Raw genomic sequence first — 21353 nt, forward strand, 5'->3', positions numbered from 1 at the left:
AATAGAAAATAAAAATGGTGAAAATGTCATAATAAAAAAAAAGACGTATACACACAAGAATAACCAATCAAAATGAGTGCTTCATGGGTGGAAGGGTCTTTCACCCATAGGTGAAAAAATGGATGGAACTAATCTAACCGACTCAAACTCGCCAAACAAATTATAGTGTTTGTGCTTGAGATTTTGCACTCGAATTAAACACATGTTTCTTTATAGCATATTGGGCAATGTGGACTTAGCCGGCAAGAACTCTATACAAACCTGAAAAATCAGGTTGAGCTTCATTTTAGAGGTATCTGAGTTTTTTCTTCTCATCCCGTTATAACTCAGTAATCTACATTGGGTCGAGTAACCTGTTTTTTCAGCTTTAGTAAGTAGTATTTAGTTCAATAACTAGTAAACACGTAACACTTTTAAAAAAAAATTGTACATCTAATTTTTTTCAATTTGAACCAATCCTTCTATACACCTAGGGGTATTTTGTGTATAGGTTTTGTTTTCCTTTTCCATACTTAGGAGACACATTTATTAGAAATTATATTTTTTGAGAATCGTATTTTTTGAAATTAAATATCATAAATATATTTATGTAAGTCTAAAATATTTCTAAATGTAAGAGACAATAAAAAAAATCTCTTTATAAGAATTTTGGGTTTTCAATTCCTCCATAAAAAATGTTTTAATGAAAAACATAACTGAAAATATATTCTTGGAATGTTTAAAAACATGATACATAATACATATGAATTAATTAAGATTTTCAACCTAAGATCATTGAGAAACTTAGAATCTCTCTATCAGACACTGCTTTAGTTTTAAGCTTCTATCCGATAATTTTGTTGTTTCCTTTTGTTATTATCACCGAGTCATTTGAATATATATAGAGAAATCCAACAAAGGTTACTTTCATAAGTTATAATTAGAGATTGTCATAAAATACTTTTAATGGTATAATTTTGTTATCATACTCTAACTAAAAAATAAGTTGGATTCACCGAGAAATCTCATACGTAAAAATATTATTATTTTAAAACTTTATACGACACATGAGAGTATTGAATTCCTTGTTTACTTTCTCAAGAATGATTTACAAATATTTAAACAAGCATATCTTCAATTTTAAGTTCCCCTCCCCATTACCTTTTTGTCGTAAAAGGAAAGAAGAGATAAGGATATGAATATGGTGCCAAAAAAAAGTATAAATAAAACTCTTTTTTTTACCCTCACCCTCACCCTTCTCCTTTCCTTAACCTTAACACAAACACAAGTTTTTTTTTTAATTAAAAAGAATGAAAAAGGCACATGACGAAAACAAAGAAGGCCCCCCATTAATTTATTGGGGCAATTAAAGTTATCAAGTATGAATGAATGCATGGGAAAATTGCAAAGAAGGGTAGTGTTGCCACCTTCTAGTCTCCAACACTTATAAAGAGAGGTGGTCCCAAAGGTAAAGCAGCATATCATCTTCTTCCCTACACACACGTCCGCGTGGAAGAGCTAATATGCTTTTCATTCGCTCAAGCATTGCCTTTCATTGTGCTTAAAAGGAAAACCTTTGTACATATATATTTGTGTTGTTTAGAAACATCTCATCATCACCACACTTACCTAGCTCACACTCAAGGCCAGCGTAGACCAAAAATGAAAGGAAACAACCCTTATTTGATTGTGGTTCTCGTACAAGCCATATATGCTGCTATGTTCCTTCTCTCAAAAGCTGCATTCGATCATGGCATGAACAATTTCATCTTTGTCTTCTATAGACAGGCAGTAGCAACCATCTTTCTCACCCCTTTCACTTTCTTCTTCGAATGGTATGTAGAAATTATATGTCTTTTTTATACTCATGATGAATATATCAATCTAAATTCAACCTGTTTAACAATGCCTGTTTTTAACTCAAACCTAGTTTGGCTGTAGGAAAACTGCACCGCCTATGCCCTTTCGGACCTTCTGCAAGATTTTCTTCCTTTCTTTATTTGGGTATGTCCAAATACTGAATTGACATAATGCATTAAAGTTGAAGAGATTTGCTGGAAATGAGTTTGAAGCTTATACTTTACAAGTTCACACAACCTTAATTATATAGTGCATGTTTGGATTGCGGTTCAGGCAACTCCAACCTCGTTTCCAAAAGCATTCTCTTGTTACTTCTGCAGTGAAGGAACATTGGAATTCATGCTGCCACAATTCCAACGCGCGGCAATAGAAACATGCCTATATATGATTCAAACTATATGGAGATGGTGTAGTAGATTGTTCTTTTTACTTTTCCCCTTCATTAAAGTTGAGTTGGTGATACTAAATTTCAGGATTACTTTAAGCTTGGACATATATGGTATCGGCCTTATTTACACCTCAGCAACTTTGGCTGCTGCTACCACAAACTGTCTTCCAGCTATCACCTTCTTCTTGGCGTTCCTACTAAGGTAAAATTATACAGCAGATCATGCTGGATCATTTGATTGCTTTGCAATATTTTAATCAATTATATTATATAGTAAGTTATTCCACCTTTTAAGTCAAATCTAACTTTGAGCCTAAGCATCTTGGTCACACACAATTCAAAGGAATCGTGCTATCTCTTGTGCCAAACAAAACTTAATCAAATTATGTCAATTGTTCGACCAAATACATGATCTTTTAAAGGTGATTAAGATTCCAGTTCTCAGCTATTACATTACATCTATATGAATTACACTCGGAGCGCACCTAATATATTAATTACCATATTCCTATTCTCTTATGAAAGTATAAATCAATTAAGCACATGTAGCTTTATTATAGATCATGTGACCATTTATAGTGGATATGTAGTAAAATTTAGACAAAGAGAACTTAATTGACAGGTATATACTTTAAATACATATATATGAATTACCTGCTTGACGATTGACATCAAAAGCAGAAAAAGATAAAGATAAAGCACTTTAAAAGAAGACGTATCAGATTTGAGATTCCATCCATATTTCCAATTGTAAATCTTTCAAGTGATTCCTCACCTGGTATTTTTTTTTGTCCTTAATTATGTTTCTATAATTTGTGCAAAGCTGTCAAAAGTTTGAGCTGGCCTAACGTCCGATATTATAAGCTTAGCTCACCTCCAAAAGAAACCTACATATTAATTATGTCGCTAAGATGTAGGTCATGAACTTCAAATTAATAATTATTTTGAAATTTAAAAAAAATTATATAAAAAATAAAACTCAATAGAGGATTGACTGTGGAGATTAATCCCCATCGGATCTATCAGTAATGGAAGATACATTTAAGAATTCGACACAGGTGTGTATTTGTGCACGCAATTAAGGAAGTGTTACATAGATCGTATGACAAGACACTTTCAGATGTTGTGACAAGGTCAAAGTACTTACTAGCTATAGGGAAGACAACTTTACTTTTCTCTTTCAACTTTTGGAATGTATTTGGTATATCTTTTGGCTTCCACCTGTAATTAGCATTAATATGTTCCATGTGTAAGTACTAAGTTTACATTTTTCTATTTGAGTACATTGAGAGATTTATTTTACGGAAAAAAATTAATAAGTTATTGAGGAGGAAATAACTGGTTAAATTTTTTAAAAAAATTGAAACAGCAAAAATATTATTTGGTTAAAACATAATGGTCTAGTCTATAGGCACATATATTTTTATCAGAGTTTTAGTCATTAATTTTTTTTATTAATGATTATAGCACTTCTCTTTTTTTCTGGATTAAGTGAATCATTCCTTTGAAAGAGAAAAATTACTCGTTTAGTTCTTTGGTTTTAGCATATTGGGATCGAGCAATTTAGATTTTCTCTACTAACACCTACAGTAATTAGAAACTCACTATTAATCCACATATGAATTTTTCATTTCAGGATTGAGAGTTTGAAAATAAAGACGACCCCTGGAATTGCTAAGTTGATAGGGGTTGTGGCATGCTTGGCTGGTGCAGCAACCTTTGCCTTTTATAAAGGCCCTTCTTTGAAATTTCTAAGCCATTTTCATCTTTTGGATTACCATAAAAGCATTCAACATCAAGGTCATGCTCAATCCGGTGCATGGATAAAGGGTTGCTTCCTCATGCTCCTCTCCAACACGTTTTTCGGGCTATGGCTTGTACTACAGGTAACCTTAATTAATTTTTCTTTAATTTAGCGATCAATTAATTCATAAGTCATAATAATTCTTAATTACTAATTAATTAATATTTTATATATCCAGACTTTTATTATAAAAGGGTACCCTTCAAAGCTGCTCTTCACAACTATTCAGTGTTTCTTAAGTTCAATTCAGTCTTTTGTCATTGCCTTGGCCGTAGAAAGGGACATTGAACAATGGAAGTTGGGTTGGAATGTCAGGCTCCTCGCCGTACTATATTGTGTAATCCTCTTAATCTTTCCAATTAAATTGATTAGTTCATGACTTTTATCTCTATCTCTATATATATACATATGTGGTGAAAAGAGATTTATAATCTATAGACTTATTACAATTAATTTATCATAATAGGGAATTATGGTCACCGGTGTCTCATATTACTTACAAACATGGGTCATAGAAAAGAAAGGACCCGTGTTTCTAGCCATGTCAACTCCATTGGCTCTCATTATTACAATCTTTGCCTCTGCAGCTGTGTTGGGTGAGATAATCAGTTTGGGAAGGTACAACTTTGTTCCACTAATAAATTTTCCAAAGTTTATAATTAACTGCTATTTATAAATTGCAAATTATTTCATTAAGTTTTACTCTAATACAATACTCAGATTGGTCTAATTCCTTCCTTAACAAGACACTTACCATGTGTTATGACTTATGTGTTATTCTGATGGAATATAATCAATCTAAAAGTACATGTGACAATATCAGTCTCTCCATTAAATTAAAATTACTAATTAATTAATTCAGTGATTGCTTTGATCAGTCTTCTAGGAGGGTTCGTATTGATTCTAGGACTGTACAGCGTATTGTGGGGAAAGAACAGGGAGCACATGCCAAAAGCCACATTAGACATGGAGCAAGCATCATCGGGTTAATGAGAGTTATGGGATTAATGCAATTGGCAATTGCGATGATATGTGAGAAGAGGAAATATATTCTTCGGAGTGTTGCCAAAATTTTGCCAACAACTAATACCATCGTAATAACATACATCAAAGCTCTTTAAGCTGCCAAATGTGCCAAAGAGTAAATTTAAATATAAATGTTTCTGACTTCTTTTTGGCTAAAAACAAGGAGTCAATATATATTGGGTTGTTCTAGGGTGTTATTTTATTTTGAATAATTTTATATTCTCTTACAATATCTTTTCATTACTTTTATGGTGTAGTATTTTTTTTAATAAGAATTTAATTAGAATTATCTTTCCATCATAATATATTGGGTTGTAAGGTGTTATTTTATTTTGAATAATTTATATTCTCGCACGATATCTTTTAATTTCATTACTTTTCGCTCTGTTTGGTATAAACCACGAAATTAAGTTGGAGACAGAAACGGGAAATAATGTCACAGGTAAATAGTATATTTCGAAAATCACATTTGGTCAATTGAAGAAAAAAGTGCAAAGCACTGATTCATTATCCATCAAATACTACACAATATTATTAGAAGTCTCATGCCCGTTTTAGATGATTAATTCCTCCAAATATAGCCATGAAACCAAGGTATTGGTTGTACGACACACGACCCTGAAGTTCAATTTGCCATACACTCTTCTTATACAGAAGACTATAATTAGAAATAACAAGAATAATTGTGAAATGGTATTACAAAGGTTCTTTTATTTTTATCTGCATTTAATATATTTAGAAATTAAATATAATTCATATCATCACAATATATTGTATAGTAACATTTTTAAAACTCACTTTTTTTCATCATGTTAACTATTTTTTCTTACTTTTTTGTTTTATCATATTAAGAATATACTTTTTGTTTCTTTGATATACAAAAAATAATATAAACATGACATACTAATACAATTTCACTGCATATATATACTATAAGCCTTAGGAGTTCCGTCAGCCTTTTTATTGGTGTAGAGTTCCGTTAGCATCTTGAATTCATTCAAGTCACAAAGTTTGAAAGTTAAACCATACAAGTTATGTTGCGTTAGCATCCATCTTGAATTAATTATGATGTATGACATTAATGAATCAAATTACCAATCATATACTTCATTTTATATCAATTATTTATATATTTTTATTTATTACTATAGTTATTTTTGTGTTTAAAAAAATTGAAATATCATACATCGCACAATAGGTAGATAGCTAGTGATTTACAAATATTTAAACAATTATATTTCTTCAATCTTAAGTTTCCTCCCCGTCTCCTTTTTGTCGTAAAAGAGTTAAGAGATAAGGATATGAATATGGTGCAAAAAAAGTATAAAACTACAAATAGTAGTATAAAACTTGGAGAAATCAGTGAATTAAAAAAATAACTTTGAGAAATGCTACATGACCATGCACTTTCTCATTGATTAAAATTTATTAAAAATTATAATATTTGATAGTTTTACTCTTACATATATTTTTTTAATAATTCTCTCTTTCAATTTTATAATTTTAAATAAATTTTAACTAATAAAAAATATTAAAAAATATGTTCCTGTGTCCTAACATTCATCTAACACTTTTTTTACCTTCACCATTTTCCTTTCCTTAATCTCAACACAAACACAACATACATGTTTTTTTTTCATTAAACTTAAATTTAGGTCTGATTCCTATATAGTTTTACAAATATGTAATTTTGATCTCTACAAAATTTAATTGCAGAATTTTTAAAATTGAACAATTTTAGTCCATCATTAATCTATCATCTAAAATTAAACAATAAATATTAATGTGATCATAATTGATAACATGTGTTACTAACTTATTTACATAAGAATTTAATAATATTTAAAAAATATAAAATTTACTTTCATACATTTTAAAAATTATTTCTTTCAACTAAAATTTTCAAATAGTTATTTTTTTTAATTTTTAAAATGTATTAAAATAATTTATATTCTTTATTTTTAGTATTATTAATTTTAAATGTGAATAAGATAGTAACACGTTTTGATCAGGGTCACATTTACTTCTTTTTGTCTAATTTTGGATTACAAATTAATGATAGACTAAAATTATTCTTTTTTAAAAACTTTGTCAATCAAATGGACATGCAATTAAATTTTTATAAGAATCAAAATAGAATATTGATGATATTATTTTTACAATAATAATTTATCATGTGAATGATTAATCTTTGTCCAAGATAATGAATTAGCGCATATTATAGGTAAGTATTTTTCTTTTGATATAATTTATTTCATATTCAATACGTTGATTAATTAAAAGACATATATTGCTATTATTTGTGTCAACTGGTCTGTATCCATGATATTATAATCACTAAAAAAAAGTGGATTTAAGTCTTTTTATTATTATGAAAAAAAAATGAAAAAGACACATGACGAAAACAAAGAAGATCCCCATTAATTTATTGGGGGCAATTGAGGCAACAAGCAGGAAGGTATGAATGAAATGCATGGGAATTGCAAAGAAGGGTAGTGACACCTTCAAGTCTCCAACACAAAATATAAATTAAAGAAAGGTGGTCCCAAAGGTAAAGCAGCAAAGAGGATCCGGATCCATATATCTTCCCTACTTACACACCCGCGTAGAAGAACTAATATACTTTTCATTAGCTCAAGCACTGCCTTTCATTGTGCTTAATTAAAAGGCAAACCTTTGTACATGTGCGTTGTTTTGAAACATCTCATCACCACACTAATTATCTCACACTCAAAGCTATAGACCAAATTAAAATGAAAGGAAACAACCCCTATTTGGTTGTGATTCTCATACAAACCATATATGCTGCTATGATTCTTCTCTCAAAAGTGGCATTCGATCATGGCATGGACAGTTTTATCTTCGTCTTCTATAGACAGGCAGCAGCAACCCTCTTTTTGACCCCTTTCACTTTCTTCTTCGAATGGTATGTAGAAATATTGTCATATATATATATATATATATACTCACGATCAACTTCTTTTCCCGGGACAACAAATTAATGCCAGTTTTTAAGTTAATTATCATTTTGGATGTAGGAAAACTGCACCACCTATGCCTTTTTGGACCTTCTGCAAGATTTTTTTCATTTCTTTATTTGGGTATGTGCAAATACTGAATTGACATACTTCACAAGTTCACATCATCTTAATTATTTATATGTGTGATTCAAACTATGGAGATGGTGTGGTAGATTGTTCCTTTTTTATTTTTCCTCTTCATTAAAATTGTGTTGGCGATACTAAATTTCAGGATTACTTTAACCTTGGAAATATATGGTATCGCCCTTATTTACACTTCAGTAACTTTGGCTGCTGCTACTTCAAACTCTCTTCCAGCAATCACCTTCTTCTTGGCACTCCTACTAAGGTAAGGTTGAGTTCAGCTTACCACCAACCTAATGGAAGCTATATATATAGATATATTTATGATATGTTTGGCATGACTGTGCGGTGAATCAAATTCGATTTTAAAACCATGGTACCCTTGAAGTGCTACTACCCCAGAGTTGTTTTACAAAAATCACGTTTTTTATGTGATTTTATTGGATTCACCATGATTTTGGTGCTATCCAAACAAACACTTTAAAATATAGCACAAAAAGTATGCATTTATTGATACGTAGTTATGGTTGAAAAACAACTCAAATTTTTAGGAGATTACCTAAATTTAAGAAAATATTGTTTTTTTCTTATAATCTTTTCTTATTTTTTTATGGTGTTGCTTTTTTAATTTAATGAAGTTCTCTCACTATGTCTGAAGTGATGCATATGTTTTTTTCCCAACAATAGGGAAGACAACATTTCTTTTCTCTTTCAACTTTTGGAATATACTAGTATTTGGTATCGTTTGGTTTTCAAAGTACAGAATGTTTGGCATCTACCCCAGCAAAACGGATCGCTTTGAACTGTGTGACACTTCATAATTAAATAGGCCTTTCACGCAATATGCTATATATTAATCCACATATGAATTTTTCATTTCAGGATTGAGAGTTTGAAAATAAAGACGACCCCTGGGATTGTTAAGTTGATAGGCATTGTGGCATGCTTGGCTGGTGCAGCAACCCTTGCCTTTTATAAAGGTCCTCCTTTGAAATTTTTAAGCCATTATCACCTTTTGGATTACCATAAAACCCTACAACATCAAGGTCGTGCTCCATCCGGTGCGTGGATAAAGGGTTGCTTCCTCATGATCCTCTCCAACACGTGTTTCGGGCTATGGTTTGTACTACAGGTAACCTTAATTAATTAATGATTCCCTTTAATAAGTCACAATAATTCTTAATTACTACAATAATTAATTTATAATTTATCTATATATCCAGGCTTTTATTATAAAAGTATACCCTTCAAAGCTGCTCTTCACAACTATTCAGTGTTTCTTAAGCTCAATTCAGTCTTTGGTCATTGCCTTGGCAGTAGAAAGGGACATTGAGCAATGGAAGTTAGGTTGGAATGCCAGGCTCCTCGCCGTATTATATTGTGTATAATTATCCTCTTAAACTTGCCAATTATATTCATTTACTTTTATTATATGCATATATATGTGGGGCCAGAGATTTGAAATTAATCTATAAATTAATTTGTCGTGATAGGGAATTATGGTCACGGGCGTAACATACTACTTACAAACATGGGTTATAGAGAAGAAAGGACCCGTGTTTCTAGCCATGTCAACTCCACTGGTTCTTATTATTACAACCTTCGCTTCTGCAACCATCTTGGGTGAGATTATCAGTTTGGGAAGGTACAATTTAATTCCACTAATAAATTTTCTAAACTTTCAGTTTTTTTCTTTTCTTTAGTGGCTATTTATAAATTGGAAATTGATACATTTTATTATTTTAAGTTTTAACGTAACTCCATACTCTCTCTCTATATATATAGATCGAGATCGGTCTAATTCATGCACATGCACAAGTTACCAATTAATTAATTCAATGATTGCTTTGATCAGTCTTCTCGGAGGATTCATATTGATTCTAGGATTGTACAGCGTATTGTGGGGAAAGAGCAAAGAGCATCACATGCCAAAAGTCTCACTAGACGTGGAGCAAACATCGAGTAATTAAATGAGAATCATGAGATTGCAATTGTGATGATATGCGGAGAACCACGGAAGAAAGGGATGGATATATACTTTGGAGTGATGCAAAAAATTTGCTAGCAACTAATATATCATAGCATTAAAGCGCTTAAAGCCTACAGAGATTTGCCAAAGACAAAATGTAAATGTAAATGCTTGACTGACCCCTTTTTTTTTTGGCGAAAACAAGGGGTCAATTATCTTTCCATCACAATATATATATATATGATAAATCAAGCTAAAATACTAGAGAAGAGTCTTCTTTTTTTTAACCCAAATATTAATTTTAAAATTATAATGCATTTTGCTTTTAAAATTATTAAGTTAGTATCCTTTAAATAAAAAATTTATCCACGTGAAGTAAATCGCACTTGATTAGTTAATTTTTTTTTATTTCTGTCAATTTACTAGCTGTCAGAAAAAAAAAATTGTACGTGTTTAACATGCCAGAAATTATTGTTATAGACCATGAGAAATCATTTGCATTGAAAAACAAAAGGAAGACAATTTCATAAATTGCAACTTGCTGCGTAGAATAAAGAGTTCTAACTCAATCGATTTAACATGTGAGTCTGATACACTCTCTTCTATCGTGTTTAATTTTTATAAATAAATAAAAATTGTTGTATAAGAATGAATTATTTTAACAAAATACATTAGTTTAGCTTAATAATTTTAGATTTAATTACTTATTTGAATCCTTATAGTTTCATAATTTATATCTTTTAATTTCTATAGTTTAAGTTATAGTTTAAGTGTGGTCAATTTATTTCCTATAATTTATATTTTTATTCTCTTTTAATCTTTATAGTTTAAAAGTGTTATTATAATTAGTTACAAATTAGTTATAAATTATCTTACGATAAATTAATTATGAATGACTTGTTAATATTTTTGTTATTAATTGTAATTGATAATATTATTTATATTTTGATGGTAAAGATTAAAAGAAAATTAAAATATAAAATATATGATTAAAAAGATCATTTTCAAACTATATGGATTAAAAGAGAATTAAAATGTAAATTATAAGAAATAAAAAGATTAACAATAACTAAAAGAAAATTAAAATATAAATTATATATACTACAAAAATTACTTTCAAACTGTAAGAACTATAAAAGATACAAATTATGAAATCATAAGTACCAAATGATTAATTAAACTATAATTTTAAAAGAAAAATGTACTAATTTATAGTATTAAAAAAATAATTACGCTTTTTATCCTTAATTTTTTACTTTTTAACAAACTTTGTCCTTAAAAAATTATTTAACGTTTTATCCGATAAATGATTTTCTGGACCATAAAATAAAAATACGCGTCAGCTGTTATATATAAGCACACTATGCTCTCGAGTTGTTGACAAATGTAATAGTACATGTTGGCGTTTTATTTTCAAATGTTTAGAGTGCATTATAAATTAAGACTTGGACAATGTTTGGTATAAGGGTTGGATTAGTACTCTTACTAATGTTTTTAAATAATATATTTATTTTCATATCGAAACACACGTACTAGCTATATAACAAATCAAGGAAAAATACTGGCTTATTTTCTTGAGGCAAAGAAAAAATAGTAGCTAAGAGTCTTTTTTTTAGTCAAATATAATTAATGCATTTTGCTTTTAAAATTATCAAGTTGGTGATGTCTTTTTAAAAAATTCCATTCACATGAAGTAAGTCGCACTTGATTAGTCGATATTTTTATTTATTTATTTCAATCACTTTACTTTACTAGCTGCCAGAGAAAATATTGTCGGTGTCTAACATTACCAGAAATTATTATAGACCGTGAGAAAACATTTGCACTAAAAAATGAAAGGAAGACAAATTCATAAATTGCAAAAACTTGTCGGATGGGAATAAATATTTTTTAAAAAAACACATTAGTTTAATAATTTCGAAAGCAAAATATACTAGTTTAGTAAAAAAAATATTTAATTGTACTTTTTATTTTTAACTTTATATTTCTTTTATAAATTTTGTTCTAATAATGATACATTTTACCTTTCACTTTTAAAAATCTTTTGAATTTTATTCATACGAAAATTTGACAAAATGGATGGATAACTCCGGATCAAACATTCAAAATGAGTCAACTCAGATCCAATCCTAACTGAATTTCATAGGCCCAATCCTATGTCAGACTATCAAGCCATCGGACCTATTCAATTTAATTTAAAAATTAATAAAAAAAGTTTAAAAAATTAATTCTATGTAAATAAAAATCCAAAGACAAAAAATTGTTTATTATACATTTTTTTATCTAACAAATATTAACAAAATCATTTAAATTATATTTTATGAATATTTAAATTAATAATATTACTTCAGGATTATCACTTATGGATACTTATTTTATGTTTAATGAATATGTTTTACTTATTTAAAAATATAAATTATAATTTAAAATTATAAATTATATTAATAAATTATTATATTTTATTTAATATTTATTATATATTACTAATTGGGCTAGGCCGGTTCGAGTTCATTATTCTAACCAACTATAAAATATCCGAGAGAAAGTGAAAAAAAATTGTCCCAAACATTCTTCTTTTCATATTTATGTTAAATTTCAATTGGTCCTAACATTTTTTTGTGATTTTTAACCGTCGCTAGATGAACTTATTTAAAGTAAATGTTTTTAACATAATGGCAGCTTTTTATGTGCCACTTTATTTTTATTTTATTTTTTGTTTTTCCTCTTTCAATGACCACCATCTTCGTTCTTCTTTTTAACTCATCAAGGATCAGATGAATCATATATTAGTACTCAAAACACATTCAAAATTTCAACATTTCTATCTTCATCTAGCTAACTATTATAAATGCGATGAATGCGTCATTACATTCAAAATTAACTACATTATATTGAATCCGGTTCCATTAGAAATCGAGATTTAGCAGTACCAGTAACACACAATCAATAAATTAACATTGTGGTATTATAACATTTCACATTCAAGGATCAAGACCTATACGAGTAAGAATCCATGTATCACACTTTAGAATCTAATTTCAACCAATGCAAACGAACGAGAAAGTCTTACGAATTTCAAACTCAGAGACAAAAACACCAAAAAAATATATATATAAAAAGGTATATAGGAAATTACATCTTGCATATTTCGACTTGGCACTCTTTGTGTTCGTATTCTTGCCTGATATTTTTTTCAGCTTTGACCAGCTACAGCTTCTCGATAGTGAATTCTTGTAGAAAGAAAAGTATGATTTCATTTGAGAGAAAGAACATAAAATGGTGAAGGAAGTTAAATGAAGACACCTCATCAGCAGAGACAAAAATTTAGTTGGCCTTTTCCTCAACTTCCTGGTGGATGAACCTCTCCATCTGCAGGCTTTGCTTCGAGACATTTGCGTCGTTCATCTGTGTCATTAATTATAGCGACGATTTTTACCTATCATTATGTTAAAAACACTCATTTTAAATACACATGTTTAGTGACTGTTAAAAACCGCAGGAAAGTATTATTATCGTTTGGAATTTAACGAAGACATCAGAGGAGGTGTAAAATTCACAAGATTTTAAAAAATGGGAGTAAATTGCGTCAAATATTTGTTAGAGGGCAAAATTAGTCCAAAAAAATGGACTGAAAAATGTAATCACTCGTTATTTGTAACTGTCATTGGCCTAATAAAATTTTAGGAATATGAATTTTTCTATTAAATAAATCATTTCTATCCATGTTAACGCACAAAGACATGCATCATTACGTGAACAACATAGGGTTACTATAAAGTGTAATTAAGTCTAGAAAGAAAGGAAAAAGAAAAGGCAAGAAAATTGTATCCTTTACCTACCTTTCAATTATGAAGGCCAGAATAACGGCTCCAGTATAAATAAAAGACAAGCACACAGGTATTCATCCCCTGTTAAAAGTAGCTCTGGACAACAGTCAACAAGGTCATCTCCGAATATATTGATTGTATTACAAAGATTGTCAACTAAAGCCAAGTATGGCTTTATTCAATCATATGACAATGGAAATATATGGATTATTGTACCTCCTTATTCCATTAATCAAGTGCATAGTCTAAAGTTGATTGCTCAATCCTTTCCCAAAATGAAAACGTGCATATTTATGCTTTAATGAACTTGCAGTTGGATTTGAAATCTCAGTGGTGTATCTATTCTGTAAGCACTCTAATTTTTAAATAAATCTTTATTATAGAATATCATCTTTTTGATTTTTCTACCTAAAGGAAATAGTTTAATATTGCAAATTTTCTCGGCAACCTTTTCAAAATGGTCTCTTTGAAAACACCTGCGAACTTTCAGGTATTCCGTTCAAATGAGTGAATGAATGTCGATAATTAAGAGAGTTCTCTTGTGGCGGTCCTGTGTTTACATTAAATTCTACAAATTTATATATTTTCAATTAATAAAAAAATTAAAATTAATTTGTTGAAATTTAGTTTACGTGACCTTGAATTGATAAAAAAAAATAGTATTATGTAGATACTGCTAATAGAAAAAAACTTAAATATGATACTTTATTTTTAATATTTAAATGTTTGAAATTAAAATGTAGTTTTGTTTTCTTATTCACACAATTCATTTTTTTATTACTTAAAACTTTGATTACTTAAAAAGAACATCGATTAATACATTAACATATCATTAAGTTTTGGTAAAAAAATCATATCATTAAGCTAATTAAACTTTTTCTCTTAAAAAAGTTAAATGTTTTTAATATTTATACTTGACCTCATATCATTTAAATTTCTAAGGCCTTTTTAACACCAATGTTAGAGGTGTTTAGAACTTCTTTCAATCTTTGAAGATACTAAAATCAATAATAAAATGTTCAATACTAATTAATTGTTTTTTTGGAGAAAAATAATAATTAGCTGTTGATGATACTAATAGTTGTAGAAATTCACAAAATATCATTGGGAACATATTCCTGAAATAAATCAAATAACTATTCATTATGTTGAATTTTTTGGGTACATATATAGTGTTAAGATGCTTGTTTATATTGAAAAGAAAATAAAATTACAAGTAAATTGAAAAAGGGGTGTAGTTGCATGATTCCTACCATGTAGTAGAGACAGAACGAGACGAGGTTGACAAGCTGGGCGTAGTTGTGGCCTTATCTCAAACTCCCTTTGGTCGCACTCTGACTCACCATAGCAAGCGCTTTCCACCTCCTTTGACATGCAATTAGCATGATGGCAAAATTTCTCGTCTTTAAAGACTCACTTTATTCCCTCTACGCATTTTTTCTTCGGAGTTTCCTTCCACTCCTTGTTCGTGTCAGAAGTGGAAGAACAAATTCAACTCCATGAGTTTTTTCTTTTTTCTATTTTAAAATTTTATGATTTTCAAAAAGCCATTTGATTTCGTGGTGGTGTTAATATGGTAGGAATGGAATGTATCGATTAGTTTCAAAAATATGATAAAATACATTACATGATACACAAACTCATGTCGCTTGTTTGTTTGTCTATCATATTTTTTTTCAGTTTGATTTGTTTATGTTCTCAAGTGATTAACTTTTTACTAGCTATGACAAAGTTTGAAAATTAATACAATGTTTTTTTTTCTTACCAGGATGTAAAAAAAAGTCAACAACCATCTAATGTATGCATTGGAGCATATAACTAGGAATAACATGAATATATATGCTCTTTTTCTTAGGTGATCTAGCACATATGTTTCTGCCTATTTTTGATAAATGAGTTTATTAAACCAGCATTATATGGGTTCTAAAACTGTAAAGTTATTGTACAATGCATTTATTGTTGGTATTTTGAATTTTCTCCATTAATATACTGATTATCATGTAAACTGGTTTTATACAAGGCAAAGTATTATCATGTTAATATGTTGATGATCATTAAGCCTCGTGCATTCTGAATCGGAGAAATATATGTTTGGCTGTTATGCATATGTTCAATTTGTCCAGGCTTCCAGCTGTCTGTGGTGAATTATTTTCAAAATCCACTTGTGAACAGTATTCAAATTGTTTTCTAATGGTCATTATCTAGGACAATGACAGAGCATGTGTGAGTGTTTTATATCTAAAGTTCTACAGAATTTCCTGATATGAAAATATCTGATGTCTGAACGAAACAAATAAAGAGGGCAGCAATTTGGGCACGTCCAGCTGAATGCCTCTTGTACACATTCACACATGACAACACCTAAGTTAACTGGAACCAGTTAAGCTGTTTCTGTATGGTGAAGATTTTCTACCCCTTAAATTAGGCATGCAGTGAAACTGCTATTTCCCTTTGTAGATAATGGATTCAAGCTCTAATTTAAAATAAAATCAGGGAAGGGTTGAGAGAAGGAAAGATATATTCTTTATCTTTTCCTGTTTTCTTTGACTATTTGGTGTGCTTAGTTAATATATGACATCTTTTATTGTTTCTGTTTACTAATACAAGGAATTTCAGATTCAATTGCTGTACTGGTATGGTTGATGAAGTTTTTTTGCAGAGTACTAAAATTATGAGCAAGCTTGCATTGATTGCTGAACAAATCTTTACTCTTGCATGTATTAGAGTGGATTGCTCCTACGATCAGATTGTATTGATTTTTCATTTCTCAAGCTTGAGGGATTTTTTTAACTATGAGATGCTATAAGATTTTTTAGTGATGTGTAATATCTATTGTATTCTTAAGAAATTCAGATGGAAATTTGTTTAGCTTATGTCTCCCCTGTGTTACTTTACTTCATGCAACTGTTATGGGGAAAACTTTGCTTGTTTGACATCAATATAGTTATTAATATAGTTGCTTTACTGATGATGGAAATGTGAATTTCAGAATCACATGAAATTTATTACACGTTAAAAGCTTGCAGATGCAAAGAAAGCTCTCAATAGTCTTCTTTACAATAATGGAGTCTCTAAATTTTCATTTGAGGTATGCTTTCTAAGATCTTGATTATGTTGAGAAACTTTGTTATTTTATGCTATTATCAATAATACCTTTTGTATTGTTTACTGGCCCCATGTTGGCTAAAATTTTTCTGGTTGAGGATTTGTGTGGGTAAAGTATGTGGATTAAAGAGAGATGAACTAAAAATGTGTGAACTAGTTAGTGGCTTTTGGAGTAAAACTTTTGCACTATTTAGATGGGACTTTCTCCATGAATTGGTCATGAACTCGAGATAAATAATTGCATGTTGACAAAAGGTGCTGGATGGGAAATCACCAAGAGTACGTGTGTGTAGCTTGATAACAGACTCCTTACATCCACTCTTACAATATCAATAACTTTATATGGAATGTGTTTTTTTATCAATTTAACTGTTGAATTATAATTATATGTTATCTTGATTGTTTGTGTCAAATTTTAATAAAATTGAACAATAATTAGAATATATAACGGTTCTCATTTTCTTGTGTTTCAAAAGTATATATTATGATAATTTTGATATTTATTTGTGAAATACTAAATAATTTCAAATTAATATAAGGTTTTGTAGATATGATCAATATAATATAAACCTTCAATCCAACACTGGATTTTGAGATAAGATTATCTAGTAAAAAAATATTGAATGATATAAGAATGGGTATAACTTGTAATTGTACTGCTGTAAACTGCCCCCACCTCTCTCTCTCTCCACACACATTAAAACTAAACTATCCAGAAAGATGACATATGTCAAAATTGTGACCTGTTTACCTTTCAAATTGCCTTTTGGTTATTTGTATGGATGATAGGTATTTTTGTGTTGATGATTTATGGTTTTTTGTATGTATAGTGTTGTCCATTGTGCTAGTTGCAATTAAAACTAACTAAAACCTACATGATGAGTATAGTCTGTCAATCAATTTCAATCTCATTTAGAAGTAGAGTAGGACTTGTCTCCCTGATATGCCATGAGCAATGGCTGCAGAATTACCCTCTCTCCCTCCAGCTAACAATCATAGAGATGTTATTAAATCACATTTATCTAAAAATGCTTCTCATTATTTTTCACTCATTTCTAAGATGTTTTTGCTTGTACTTGATACCTTACATTGTGTTCTATTTGTATGCATTGGAATTGCCAACTGTCAAACAATTGATGATGACAATGTTTTATACATCCTCCTAAGACAAGTATGGATACCAAGGTAGTTTTTCCAATAAAGGTCAACCAAAATCTGGTCAGCATTCTGGTGGAAAACCACAAACGAAAACTAAACGTGAGTTCTTTTTAGTTCACATTTATAGTTTGTTCCTTCATTTTTTTTCCCATCACTTCTTCGCCAACCCACCCTCAACATCACCAACATTTATAGTTTAAGATGAAAATGTCAACCCATATATCTTAGTCAAAGATTGTTTTCCTAATTTACCCCATTTTGAGTTATATTTGTAATATTTCAAACTTAAGGAAATATATGTATTTCATTCAATTATTTTTAATGGATGTTTATGAAGGAAAGTAGACTTTTCTAGCAATATATGTAGCTTTAAAGTACAGTCATTATAGTTAAAACATGTAGTGATTACAATTTATTATTTCTTCATTGCAGAAGAGGGCGAGCCCTGGTGCAGCGATAAAGTTGTGCCTTGGTGACTTGTTGGTCATGGGTTCGAATCCGGAAACAGCCTCTTTGCATATGCAAGGGTAAGGCTGCGTACAATATCCCTCCCCCATACCTTCGCATAGCGAAGAACCTCTGGGCAATGGGGTACGAAGTTTTTTTATTTCTTCATTGCAGACTAGTAAATAATCTGAGCATAGATTGAAGATGTTTTGTTATGCCATCTGGGAGTTCCTTGTGAATGTTTCTTTAAAATAACATTTGCTTACATTCGTAACCACTGATCTCCATTATATGTTCAGGAAAAATCAGATGAGAAACTTTCAACGAGGACTTTGATGGCCATCCTGAGCAAATATTCCAGGCAACATTTGGTAACAAATGGTATACATGGTCCTTCAACAATTGGAGCGGTTTTTCCTCTGAACATTCCACGTCTGGGTTTGAATGGAGGGAACATTCAAATAGAACAAACAAGTGGAAAAATGAAAGTGATATTGAGCATGATGATGATGATGACTCATGTGTAGGATCATGTTCTGATAGAACTGTTCTGGGTCTGCCTCCAACAGGTCCATTAAAGATTGAAGATGTTAAAAATGCGTAAGTGATTCAGCGTTTCTGTTCGGTGCAAGGCCTTTTACCAGACATAAAGACAATATATACATTATAAACTGCTGATATATGTTTATTTCCCTTGTAGTTTCCAGTTATCAGCTTTAAAATGGCATCCTGATAAGCATCAAGGCCCTTCCCAGGTAAGTTTGAAATATTCCTTTGACCAATTTGCATCTTAAATACATGTTAGAAACTTGGAATTGAAAGGGGCATTATGTATGACAATGGACGACTTCATATGTTAGGTTGACAGCTAACCCACCCTACTCAAAACTCAGTATTACCTACAAACTGTCTTCTTGAGTGTAGGTGTAAAGTATGCATGTATAATCCATCCTGAACTACCGTTTAAGTTGGCCCTTTTGATGAATATATTTTATGCACAAAAGTAGTTTCCAAGTATTGTGGAATTGGCATTATATACCATCTACGACTTTTATGAACAATGAATAAATAGCCATCTGTGTCTGTCTGGTGGCTTTTATGGTGCACCCTCTTTTAAAGGGTGCATTACTGGTCCTACTGAATACTAATATCTGCATTGATTAAAACGAATTTTGCATCAATGGTTAACATTCACTAATCATTACCTATAATTCGTTTAAAAGGTTATTTTTAAATTTTGATATTGATAAAAAGTCTCCCTAAAAAATGGAAATTGTTTACCAGCCCTTCAAAAAAGAAGGAAAATAAATGGGAACTAACAAATGTCTTTGATGGTTTTTTGAGCAAATAGGTACTGTGCATCTCTGTTTAGACTGGTATATGTGCATTCTATTGCTTCAATCCAGCACAAAACTTGAAAATGGAGTAGTTCATTTTTACTGGTTTTCTATCAATTGTAGGCAGCTCTGATAGTCAATGTTTGCAAAGGGACAAATATAGGTTAGACTCTGAATTGTAAAAAATTATATCAGGTGTTTTGAATGTACATAACAAAAAGCCACCTTTCATTCTTCATATTTTTGTTATTGTTTGTGTGCTATCTGGTCTCATGTTTGCGCTTTACCTTTATGTGATGGCAGGCAATGGCTGAAGAAAAATTCAAACTGTGTGTAAATGCTTACAAAACATTATGCAATGCTCTCTCCCCATCTTAGGTGGCTTGTTACAGCTACAAGTCAGTAAAGTTAACCATCACAATTGATCAATGTTGTACGATTAAATTTATTTATTTTTGGTTGGCATTTAATTCACAATAAGGTCAAGTTTTCAATTTTGAATGTTACATAAGTGCACACACACTCTTACTGGTAGAGAAGTTATTTTTTTTACGCAAATATAATTTTCCGCCTATGGGGTGCTCCCTTTGAGTTATATCTTGTGATGTGATGACTGATGATAATTAGACATTTTTAAAAGACTAATTACTACAAAGCAAATTAGTCATTTCATGCGGATTTGTTAACAAAAGCAGGATGGAATGCAATGGAACAATTATGTTTATAATAATTCCATGTCTATTTTTGTTTTATTTTTAAAAACTTAATTAGAATATTGATAGTATAAAGGTTTGTTACACTCATTTAGTAGTGCAAAAGGTTTTTTTTTAATTATTGATTTTTCATAAAATTATTTTAAAAATATATTTAGAGTAATTTTTAATTGATTGATGATATAAGATTAAAAAACTCTAGTGTATTAAAAGTAAATTCTATTTTTAATGTATTAAATATAGAACAATATTTATACATTAAGTGTCAACAGATTGACTAAGCGTTGTCATAAATGTAGTATCGATATGGAAGTTGAAGTGATTCATGGCTCTAAAAAAAAAAAAAATAATAATAATAATAATAATAAAAGTGGTTTCTTTTACACCACTTAACAAGTATTCAATTTGAGAAAGAAGAATCAGCAAAAAGAAAAGAAAGATTGCCTCATCCAATGCTCGTTTTGTTGCGCACTAGTTTGGCAAAAGACAAGCACACAAAAGATATATTTTTTTTATGATATTTCAATTTAAGAAAAGAAAGATCACAAGATGCTCTTGAGAAAGTGTTTGGGGAAACCAGTGGGCTGTGGGGTTAGTCCCTTTTTGCCATCTTCAGTGTGTGGATTTATGTACTCC

General features: G+C 30.1%; 2 protein-coding genes and 1 pseudogene across 5 annotated transcripts; all 3 read left to right on the forward strand.

The window, feature by feature from the left end:
- Positions 1–1448: 1448 nt before the first annotated feature.
- On the forward strand, positions 1449–5346 carry LOC100804562 (auxin-induced protein 5NG4-like). 2 transcript variants are annotated; one of them, XM_026128699.2, is made up of 7 exons: positions 1449–1814; positions 1910–1983; positions 2313–2429; positions 3864–4113; positions 4210–4368; positions 4498–4649; positions 4910–5346. In XM_026128699.2, exons 1-7 carry the CDS (start codon positions 1812–1814, stop codon positions 5019–5021), a joined length of 867 nt encoding a protein of 288 aa, XP_025984484.1. In that variant the 5' UTR covers positions 1449–1811; the 3' UTR covers positions 5022–5346. The 2 variants fall into 2 exon arrangements, with proteins under 2 accessions (XP_025984484.1, NP_001241386.1); NM_001254457.3 differs by having other exon boundaries at positions 1921–1983; positions 4910–5245.
- Positions 5347–7610: 2264 nt separating this feature from the next.
- LOC100798379 (WAT1-related protein At5g64700) lies at positions 7611–10506 on the forward strand. 3 transcript variants are annotated; one of them, XM_003527986.4, is made up of 7 exons: positions 7617–7983; positions 8096–8158; positions 8310–8426; positions 9044–9293; positions 9385–9543; positions 9655–9806; positions 10017–10506. In XM_003527986.4, exons 1-7 carry the CDS (start codon positions 7811–7813, stop codon positions 10129–10131), a joined length of 1029 nt encoding a protein of 342 aa, XP_003528034.1. In that variant the 5' UTR covers positions 7617–7810; the 3' UTR covers positions 10132–10506. The 3 variants fall into 3 exon arrangements, with proteins under 3 accessions (XP_040872433.1, XP_014631938.1, XP_003528034.1); XM_041016499.1 differs by lacking the exon at positions 10017–10506 and having other exon boundaries at positions 7611–7983; positions 9385–9508; positions 9655–9796; XM_014776452.2 differs by lacking the exon at positions 8096–8158 and having other exon boundaries at positions 7616–7983.
- A 7190-nt stretch (positions 10507–17696) lies between these two features.
- On the forward strand, positions 17697–20547 carry LOC100798907 (uncharacterized; annotated as a pseudogene).
- Positions 20548–21353: the final 806 nt, after the last annotated feature.

The sequence above is a fragment of the Glycine max genome, chromosome 6 (genome assembly GCF_000004515.6).
Source record: "Glycine max cultivar Williams 82 chromosome 6, Glycine_max_v4.0, whole genome shotgun sequence".
Classification (NCBI taxonomy): domain Eukaryota; kingdom Viridiplantae; phylum Streptophyta; class Magnoliopsida; order Fabales; family Fabaceae; genus Glycine; species Glycine max.

Excerpts from the sequence above, each read along its gene's own strand:
- LOC100804562 (NM_001254457.3), top strand. The coding sequence starts at position 1,642 with ATGAAAGGAAACAACCCTTATTTGATTGTGGTTCTCGTACAAGCCATA. Across the intron at positions 4,114-4,209 it reads GGCTATGGCTTGTACTACAG|ACTTTTATTATAAAAGGGTA; the intron begins GTAACCTTAATT and ends TTATATATCCAG. Across the intron at positions 4,650-4,909 it reads GAGATAATCAGTTTGGGAAG|TCTTCTAGGAGGGTTCGTAT; the intron begins GTACAACTTTGT and ends TGCTTTGATCAG.
- LOC100798379 (XM_003527986.4), top strand. The coding sequence starts at position 7,811 with ATGAAAGGAAACAACCCCTATTTGGTTGTGATTCTCATACAAACCATA. Across the intron at positions 8,159-8,309 it reads TTTTTCATTTCTTTATTTGG|GATTACTTTAACCTTGGAAA; the intron begins GTATGTGCAAAT and ends ACTAAATTTCAG. Across the intron at positions 9,294-9,384 it reads GGCTATGGTTTGTACTACAG|GCTTTTATTATAAAAGTATA; the intron begins GTAACCTTAATT and ends CTATATATCCAG.